At 34.6% G+C, this 10953-nt stretch overlaps 1 protein-coding gene across 1 annotated transcript; it reads left to right on the top strand.

The window, feature by feature from the left end:
• Positions 1 to 2436: 2436 nt before the first annotated feature.
• Positions 2437 to 9588, top strand: dnai2b (dynein, axonemal, intermediate chain 2b; the record flags this gene model as incomplete). Its single annotated transcript, XM_081392271.1, has 12 exons — positions 2437 to 2619; positions 2777 to 2938; positions 3087 to 3217; positions 4794 to 4936; positions 5037 to 5150; positions 5520 to 5659; positions 5774 to 5896; positions 5990 to 6213; positions 7229 to 7364; positions 7478 to 7624; positions 8688 to 8909; positions 9499 to 9588. 12 exons carry the CDS (start codon positions 2437 to 2439, stop codon positions 9586 to 9588), a joined length of 1815 nt encoding a protein of 604 aa, XP_081248397.1.
• Positions 9589 to 10953: the final 1365 nt, after the last annotated feature.

The following is a 10953-nucleotide window of genomic DNA, read 5'->3' as shown; positions in this document are numbered from 1 at the left end:
GTTTCTAACATCCAGAGAGATTTTCACCTCATTTCCAGCAAGCACAAAATGAGAGGTCATTTTCCCTGGAACTTAAAATCTCAGACCTTCTTTTTGTACCAAGTGTAGAAAGCACACTGAGCCAACTTTCTCCCATGCAGCACATGCTTTGAATTAACCTTTTGACCAGCTGTAAATAACCTGTATGGAAACAGATGTGTGATTATTTGTATTTCTTTGCTCCATTCTTGTGTGCCATTCTCAGTATGTTGTTTGATAAAATCAGCTACTTGGACAGATGCTTGTACACCGTGTCCTTGTTTGAGATTGATGGGCTTCCATCTGGTTTATTGCATATAGTGTTTTTAAAACAACTGATTTTAATAATTGGGGTGCATGAATAACACTGTTGCAGACAGTGAGGTGGTGCTTGATTTCTGTCAAACTTAGAGGACAGAAACATGGATATAATAAAACCATTTTGAACTGAATTGAGTCATTTGAGTGGAAACTTTTATTTTGGAATGTATAATATTTATATACAAGCACATGGCTTAGCAAATAGGGCAGTTTTTCAAACTAAATTGGGAAATGTTACTTTCCATAAAACAGACTAGCCTATTTTGGGCTTTGCAAATGTAAACCTCAAAACAATTAGAAAACTACAAAAAAATGTAAATGATAGTGTACAAGAGTATTAAACCGTTTTACAAGTGTTAATACATTTTTAGTACATGACAACTTGACCCGACATGACGTTTATAATAATAGGCTATCTTGTCCTGTGAATACAGTTCAATTTTATGGTAAGATCTGTCTTATATAGCTAACATTTGTTTTTGGACTAAATAAGGCAGCTGAGATCTAGCCACAAATATGCCTCGCTTAAAATTAAATGAATGATAATGAAATAATAAACTGAAACTGTTTATTTATTTAACCCCTCTTATGTTATGTTTTTCATTATTCCTGAAAAAGAGTTTTAGTGGTGCTTTTCTCATTGACCCCTATGAGTGTTGTTACATGGCGCTCTCTACTGGCACTGTGGTCGAACTTCAGTAGAAGAGCAGAAAGCCTGAGGTAAAACAAAACAGTCAACTATGTTCATCTCATATGCGAGTGAAACATTATAAAATAGCTCACTTATATCTACGTGTACAATTCTAAGTAGCATTAGTTGCTATTAGTATTTATTACCATTGATATTATTAGCACTATTAAAGAGAGTAAAAGTATGCATGCAAACGTGACGTCACTTGCGCCACCGCTGCTAGGTTACGGTAAACTACAGACCAGTGAACCACTAAAACCATCGAAACCCAGAAAGCGCCACAAAATCAGGTAATATTAAATCTATGTCTTATTTTGAAAGAGTTTAACTTTAAAAGGGTGCCTGTCATAGACTGATACGTGTAATATTTCTGGAAGTCTTTCCAAAACTTTTGACACAGCTTTAGACCTTATGATATGGGTGTGCTGATGTTTAGTTGGACTTCCCTAACAGTAACAGTAACGTTAACCCAGCTGACAGGAGACGTTCTCACTCAGAACTTTGGCTAACATTCTCTGGCAAGGTTCTCTCAAAGTTAAGAACTAAAGTTCTTCTAGCAACGTCAATAGAACGTTCGTTTAAAGTTCTGTAACGTCAGCAAAACACAAAAATGTCATGGAACGTTTTTCTGAAGCATTTTAGTCGGGCGTTCGATTAATGTTCTTTTAAACGTTACATAAGATACATTTAAAAGTCACGTTCCCATAATACTTTAAAATGATAAAATAGAGAAAACAATCCCAAGAAAAAAATGTTTTTTTTTTTTTAGAAATTGTGTTTTTGTAACTTAGCAAAACGTTACTACAACTACAACAAAGGAAAGAGAGGGAGGTGAGGTGCTCCTATCATAAATGATGCTGATCAGATTTTATTTAGTTTTTTGTATAGTTTAGTAAGCAGATAGTCTTTGGTGACCAGCTTAGTATTATAATCTAAAATACTTCACTGTAAAACATTTAAGTGTTTTCATCATTACGACATAAAATGTTTGTTTTCAGAGTTTCTGCTTGATTTTCTCATCAGTAAGTGGGTGTGACATATAATTCCTCCAAAACTATTTTAATCCAAAAATATTACATTTTTATATATAATAATTATAGAAATGGCTACATTAATTGGTGTCATTTGTATTAAAAAATAATAATAATACCGGTAATAATAATAATAACCACCAGCTTGGTTTTGTCATCAGTAAGTGGGTGTGACATACTATAATTCCTCTAGAACTATTTCAGCTAATTGAGGAAATGTAAGGCATATTAGTATTTTTTATTATTATTATTAATTTGTCACACCACTGGATTGAAAATAAACTAGTGAAAACAAAACATTTAGCCTATAATTTTTAACCCACAACTTCATGAATGATCATGAAAATCTTGTAACTTGCCTTACCTTTAGCTAAGATGGAGATTGTGTACGTATACACAAAAAAGCGCAGTGAGTTTGGCCGCCAGTGTAACTTTTCAGACCGTCCGGCTGAACTGCATGTGGACATTCTGCCTGACCCTTCCCTCGCTGCAAACTTCACCGTGAGAGATCCGTGTAATGTCTCCATGCAGTGCGCAAAGGAAATGTCCGAGCATGAGGTGAGACCAGCGTTTAACAGCAACAAATCCCTTGAACACAAAAACTTTTTTTTTTAACTGTACATTCATAAAATGTAATATTAGAGTTACAATATTTTCATACAGAAATTATTTTCAATCATAGTCTGAATTAACATGAAATTCTTGTCCTGTTTAGGTGAACACAGAGCGCTTTGAATCAGAGTCACGAGGAATAAACCATGTGGAAGGAGGGTGGCCGAAAGATCTCAATCCAGAAGACGTGGAGGCGACCATCCGCTACAGGAAGAAAGTGGAGAAGGATGAACACTATCAGAACACGATTATGCAGATTGCTGGTGTGAGTGCCTTAAATTAACCATGAATTATTATGCAGAAATGATGTGCTGGGCTTATATTTAAACCTGTATTGTGAGCTTTCTCTCAGAAGAAGACATGTTTTTGACTTCTTTATTAAAACAAAGAGTTTCCACTTTTGCCCATTGCAGCTCATGGAACACTGTAGCAAGCAGAACAACGCCATTAACATCTACCAGGACTTTTTTGATGATGAGGTCGAGGAAGAGGTGGTGGAGGAATCAGAGGAAGAGCCATCAGCGAAGACAATCAATGTCTTCAGGTGACCACACTGATAAGAGCAATATCAGCCAGCTCACTTGCACAAGTTTTGTGAATGAATAAAACATTTTCTCTCTTCAACAGATTTTTAGGCCTTTTTGGGTAAACACTGTGCTCACTTAAACATTTATATATAAATACAGTGCTATGCATAAGTTTAGACACCCATGCTAAAGTTGACTAAAAAGAGGAATAAAAAATCATCTTTTGGAAACTGAACTTAATGCCTTAATTAAAAAAATTAGGAAAAGTCCAACCTTTAAGGACACCAATTTTCTTTGTGAATGAATAATGTATCGTAAATAAATAAATGTTCTTCCTTAAAATACAGGGTGCATAAGTTTGGACACCCCTATGTTAAATCCCCATAGAGGCAGGCAGATTTTTATTTTTAAAGGCCAGTTACTTCATGGATCCAGGATACTACGCATCCTGATAAAGTTCCCTTGGCCTTTGGAATTAAAATAGCCCCACATCATCACATAGCCTTCACCATACCTAGAGATTGGCATGGAGTACTTTCCATAAGATCATCTCTCAATGCAATTCAAACCAGCTATTAGGCTAACTGAAATAAAACCATGCCAATCTCTAGGTATGGTGAAGGCTATGTGATGATGTGGGGCTATTTTAGTTCCAAAGGCCAAGGGAACTTTATCAGGATGCGTAGTATCCTGGATCCATGAAGTAACTGGCCTTTAAAAATAAAAATCTGCCTGCCTCTATGGGGATTTAACATAGGGGTGTCCAAACGTATGCACCCTGTATTTTAAGGAAGAACATTTATTTATTTACGATACATTATTCATTCACAAAGAAAATTGGTGTCCTTAAAGGTTGGATTTTTCCTTTTTTTTTTAATCAAGGCATTAAGTTCAGTTTCCAAAAGATGATTTTTTATTCCTCTTTTTAGTCAACTTTAGCATGGGTGTCTAAACTTATGCATAGCACTGTAAAAATGTTTCTTAAAGGGATAGTTCACCCAAAAATGAAAATTCTGTCATTACCCGCCCTCATGTTGTTCCACTTTCGTTCATCTTCGAAACACAAATGAAGGTCTTTTTGATGAAATCTGAGAGCTTTCTGTCCTTCCATTGACAGCTACGCAACTATGATGCTTCAAAAAGTTCATAAAGAGATCTTAAAAATAATCCACATGAGTTGAGCGGTTCAGTCCAAATTTTCTGAAGAGACACAATCGCTTTATATAATGAACAGATTGAATTTAGGCTTTTATTCACATTTAAACATTCATCAACTCACACATTAGTTGTGGTAAACGGAAGCTCAAGCATGCTCGCTTAACGTGCGAGAACCAATGAGGTTCATTCTTGAGTTAAGCAGCACATTTGAGCTTACACACACACACACACTCACACACACACACACACACACACACACACACACACACACACACACACACACACACACACACACACACACACACACACACACACACACACACACACACACACACACACACACACACTCTCTACTGTTCAACTGTACAAAACTTAAAAGACTTACTATTGAGTCATATAGTACTTAATAATTCGGGTATCTGTGCATTTTTCTAGAGACCCAAATGAAGTGAAGCGCACAGCCACAAGTTTATCCTGGCACCCCGATGGTAACCATAAACTTGCTGTCGCCTACTCTTCCCTGGAGTTTCAGAAAGCACCCGATGACATGAGCTTCGACTCCTACATATGGGACATTGGTATGCCATAAAAAAACTGCATTTTTCTGTGATATAAATGAGTCGCCACACTTAGAAAGGACAAACAATATTGAGAAAAAAAAAATATTTTCACCTTCAGAAAATCACAATAAACCTGAGATGACCCTGAAACCTGTATGTCCACTTGTTTGTCTGGAGTACAACCCAAAAGATTCACACATTCTCGTTGGGGGAAGCTACAATGGACAAATTGGTAGGTGTTAGCGCCTGAGCATCTCTTCGAATTTTTCTATTCCAGCTACCAAAACACTTATGACCATATGAACTCTTTCAGTGGCTTAATTAGATTGGCCTCAGTCGCTCTGGGCATTTTTAGTTCTCAATAAATTATGGTTAATGGGAAAAAAGTATCTTTGACCTTGTCTGAATAGTGTTTGATAGACGTGTCTGTTTTGTAAAGTCCAATGGCTGAACTAATTGCCTTTGGCACTGAATGCATAGTTGAAATTAGTATGTACTTTGGAATGGCATCTGTAGATGTCATTGTGTAATTTTACACAAATGTCCTTGTTTGGTTTTGTAAAATTATGCATGACCACCGTGTTGTTTACCCTGTTACCAGCGTACTGGGACACACGCAAAGGCAGCCAGCCAGTAGAGATGTCCACCATCGAACACAGCCATAGAGATCCTGTCTACAAAGTCATCTGGCTGCAGTCGAAGACAGGCATGGACATCTTCTCTGCTTCTACAGATGGTCAGGTCTGTGTGCAATGACACACAAGTCCAAAAATAAAGAAATAAACCACACAATATGTCACTGAGACTTGCATTGCAATCCTCAGAGATAAAATATGCTCATGCATCTGACACCAGGTGCTGTGGTGGGACATTCGTAAGCTGAGTGAGCCCACTGAGAGACTCGTGCTGGACCCCAGTAAGAAGTGGAACCTTGATAATGCCCTTGGTGCAATCTCACTGGAGTTTGAGTCCACTATGGTAAGACCAGCTCTTATTTTTTTTGGCCCAGTGCAAGAAGAAACCTTGTGGAAACAGATGTTCTTAAACATCCTTTGTTTTTGATTACACAAGCCTACTAAGTTCATGGTGGGCACTGAGCAGGGTCTTGTGGTTTCATGCAATCGCAAAGCAAAAACCCCAGCTGAGAAGATTGTATGCACATACAGCGGACACCTTGGTCCCATTTACGCCCTGCAGAGGAACCCGTTTTTTCCTAAGAACTTCCTGACCGTGGCTGACTGGACCGCGCGCATCTGGTCAGAGGACATCAAGGAGTCCTCCATTATGTGGACCAAGTAACTTATGTTTCGTTGTTCAAATACAGCATTACAAAAGTAATTCTCTGTTCAATTTTGGGGGATCAGTTTTATGTACACTACCAGTCAAAAGTTTGGGGTCAGTAAGACTTTTTTTTTTTTAAAGAAGTTAATATTTCTCTTTAGCAACAACACATTAAATTGATCAAAAGCAACAGTAAAGCCTTTTACATTGTTCCAGAAGAGTTCCATTTGAAATTAATACTGTTCTTTATTTATACTGTAATTAAAACTTCGATTCAGCAAAGAATTCTGAAAAAAATAAAATAATAATAATTATAATATCACAGTTTCCACAAAAATATTAAGCAGCAGCACAACTGTTTTCAATATTGAGAATAATAAGAAATGTTTCTTGAGCGTCAAATCAGCATTTTAGAGAAATTTCTGAAGGATCATGTGACTGAAGAAGACTGGAGTAATGATACTGAAAATTCAGCTTTGACATCAAAGGAATTAAAAAATATGTTAAATTAGAACACAGTTATTTTAAATTGTAATAATATTTCACAATATGATTGTTTCTCAGTATTATTTTAGTGTAATTGAGATACTGGTATAATTTGTATTATTTTGAATTAGATTTTATGTTTATATTTTCCATTTTCATTTTAATTTCAGTTTAAGTTTTTATGTTTTTTTATTATTTATAATATTTTAGTATTCATTTTTATTGTGGCAACTAGCTGAAATATTTATTTATATATATATATATATATATATATATATATATATATATATATATTTTTTTTTTTTTTTTTTTTTTTTTTTTTTTTTTTTTTTCAGTTAACATCTTATGGTTTTAGTTTTAGTTATAATAATAACCCTGCTGTTTTTACTGTATTTTTTATCAAATTAATGCAGCCTTTGTGAGCTTGGTGATATTTCTTTCAAAAACATAAAAAAAAAATATCTTGCCGACCCCAAATTATTAGTGTAGATGTTTGGTTAAACTTGCACAGGTGCCAGTATTTCTAATCTATTATTTCTCCAGGTATCACATGGCTCATCTGTTAGATGGCTGTTGGAGTCCAGTCAGACCCTCAGTCTTCTTCACAGTAAAGATGGACGGCACCCTGGACGTGTGGGACATCTTGTTTAAACAGAACGACCCCACTCTCAGCCTCAAAGTTGGTGCTTAGTGTCTCCTCCCTGTACTGAAACCATCTCACAGTTCAACATTTCAGCGTTATCTGTTGGAGGAAATATTCCCATTGTGTGTATGTTTTTTTCTCTCACACAGGTTTGTGATGAAGCCCTGTACAGCATCCGGGTGCAGGATAACGGCCGTTACCTGGCCTGTGGCTCTCAGCTGGGAACCACCACACTGCTGGAGATTTCATCAGGCCTGTGCACACTGCAGAAGAACGAGAAAGCCCTTGTCTCAGAGGTGAGACACAAAACACACCTGAACACGTAAGGTGTGTTCATGTTTTTGAACAAAGTCTCTTATGCTTACAAAGGCTGCATTCATTTGGTCAAAAATACTGTAAAGTAATGTTGTAATATTAAAAGGTCATTTATTCAAGTGATGGCAAAGCATCATTAACCCAGTCTTCAGTGTCACATGATTCTTCAGAAATCATTCTAATATGAAGAAACATTTCTTATTATTATCAAAACAGCTGTGCTGCTTGATAAACCCATGACACATTCATTTAGATGATTTGATTAAGAGAAAGATCAATAGAACAACATTTATTTGAAATAGAAGTCTTGGTAACACTTTACAATAAGGTTTCATTTGTTAACATTAGTTAATGCATTGACCAACATGAACTAACCATGAGCAATATATTCTTACAGTATTTATGTTAGTTAATACAAATGTTCATGTTCTTGTAAGTTCACAGTGCATTATTAAAATTTATGTTAACAGATACAACTTTTAATCCTAAAATGTATTAGTAAATGTTGACATTAATCAATCATATATATATATATATATATATATATATATATATATATATATATATATATATATATATATATATATATATATATATATATATATATATATATATATATATATATATATATATATATATATATATATATATTGTAGATAGTTTAAAAGTTTAAAGCTGTTAAAAGCTGGGTAACACTTTATTTTGCAGTGTCCTTGTTACATATGTTACATGTACTTACCATAGTAATAATAGTAAATTATGCAGAATTACATGCAACTAACTCTCAATCAATCCCTAATCCTACCCTAAACCTATAGTAAGTACATGTTGTTAATTAATATTACTCAGTACTTAAATGTATAATTACATTGCAACAGTGACACCTTAAAGTAACCAAAATCTGTAATATAAAAAAACTAGAATGATTTTCAATAATTATCCTAGGGGAAAGAAAAAATGGGTGTACAAATAATTTTGTATTTACTGTACATCCATCTGTCATAGACTGGACTTGTGGGGTGTATTTTCCCTTGATTTTTGCAGATGTTTGAACGCGAGACCAAGCGGGAGAAGATTCTGGAAGCTCGGCACAGAGAGATGCGCCTGAAGGAACGCAGCCGCTCCGAGCAGAGCCGAGAGGACGAGGCCAGAGAGGCGGATGGGGAGGAGAGCACTGAGGAGCTGGTGGCCCGTGCAGAGACGGAGTTCTTCCACATGTTGGAAGCCGAGAAGACGAAAGAGAGGAATGAGAAAGAAAGAGATATGGTCAAGGATGTTCTGCTTCTAACATGTTTATGATTTTGTTTATGTTTTTGAGCTTCAGGTCTGACGTCTGAACGCTTTTTTAACACACATCTGTGTGTTTTTGATGGGTGTTGTCATATGTGTGTGTTTCAGAACGGCCTGTCAAATGAAATTGCCCCCCTTTGTGGAGCTTAAACAAATTGTACCCCATGTTTGGACTGTTGCTCCAATAAGATAAGGGTCCTGAACGCTATATATAACCCTGTTAGCTGGGGTGAAAACGCTCTATTGTGAAAGACAAAGAAAGAAAAATCAATAAAGTCTACTTTGTCTGTAACCAGAATGCTTTATGCTCCTCCGTGATTGGTGAGGAGGCATTTGAGCTTGTGAGACCATCAGAAGTGTATTGCTATAGGCCCATCTACTCAAAGGCTCGTGTGATTAATGGTTTTGGCCTTTTCAAGGACCTAAGTTATTTGAAAACAAAGAGGGGTTTATAATTAGGTTTGTTTTTAGTGTCTCATGTGATTTCTACAGGAAATGAATTTTGTCTGGTCTTATAGTTTCTGATCTGTCTTTTCTAAGATGATTTGTTTTTCATTCCCTGCAGGAGAAAGGCGTGTGTGAAGAGAAAGATTTCCAGGAGGAGCATGAAACGAATGGTGTCGCTTCCTTTACAAGAAGAGAGATCTCTCTGTAGACTGTGAACACAGAGCTGAGGCTGGTTGCAGCAACTGCTTAGACTAGTCTTATAAGTTAGTCATCTATTTTTTTTCTTCATACATTTTTCAAGCCAGTCATATAAAGAGGTAGATTGGTCTGATTTGAATCTGATTAGCCCAAACTAATTACTTGTTGGTCAGACTAGTTCTTAAGTCTTAACTTAGCAGCTAGGTTTATGCAACTGGTTTCCACGGGTCTCACACTGAAACGCTGTTCATAACCCATTTTACTTTCATAATGTGATGTATTTCAATGGATATTCAATGAGAAAAACATAGAATTTATTTATCATGAATTGACTGGATTGTGTAAAGTGGGTATTACATACCAGAATGGAGTCAGGTGGTCATTCCGAGGTTTGAAAAGTTGTGCACTGATGAATTGTTCAGGGACTATGCTTTGAAATGATATGTATTGTGAAAAGTGCTACACAAACAAACATGACGACTTGCAGGAATGTGCATTAAGAATTTACTATAAGGAATAAATGCAGCTGACTGTTCTTATGTTATATCATAAAGTGTCTAATTAAATACATTGTGTTGGATAATTACATTTGATTTAAATATGCATGATTGTTGCAATTAGTCCAACACTTGTCAGTGTTGTTTCTGTGTTATATTCTCAAAGCAGCACCAGATTATGCTGTCTGAAATGGAAGAGCTGTAAAACTGTTATAATAACGACATCATTTTTGTAATAAAATATTTACAAATTCCCATAATTTGTGTCACTACCTTGAGAGTATCTCTTCTATTATGAACACTATTTCCAGTTCTGAAATAATAATAATAATTATTATTATTTTTATTAGTAGTAGTATTAGTTTTATTTGTAAAATGTGTAATTTGGGGAGAATTAAGAAAAATAAATGGATGTCATGGGTCATACAAACATTCTGGGTTATGTGGGTTAAGTGTTAATAAAAGGCTGACATTCTGGAATTATAACTATAACGTAAAAAAAAAAAAAAAAAAAAAAACCTAATTAGTGAACTGTGTTATAATTATTTCTTTAAAAATGTAACCTTATATCAAATAAAATTATATAACTCCCATACAACAATAATGTTTGTTTATATTAATACATAATATTATTACTTATATATTATTATTAATGAATAACAATATATATATATATATATATATATATATATATATATATACATATATACATATATATATATACATATATACATATATATATATATATATATATATATATAAATATATATACATATATACATATATATATATATACATATATATATATATATATATATATATATATATATATATATATATATATATATATATATATATATATATATATATATATATAT

This window comes from Scardinius erythrophthalmus (genome assembly GCF_964197995.2).
Source record: "Scardinius erythrophthalmus genome assembly, chromosome: 18".
NCBI classification, from domain to species: Eukaryota; Metazoa; Chordata; class Actinopteri; order Cypriniformes; family Leuciscidae; genus Scardinius; species Scardinius erythrophthalmus.
This window is presented reverse-complemented; position numbering and strand designations above follow the sequence as displayed.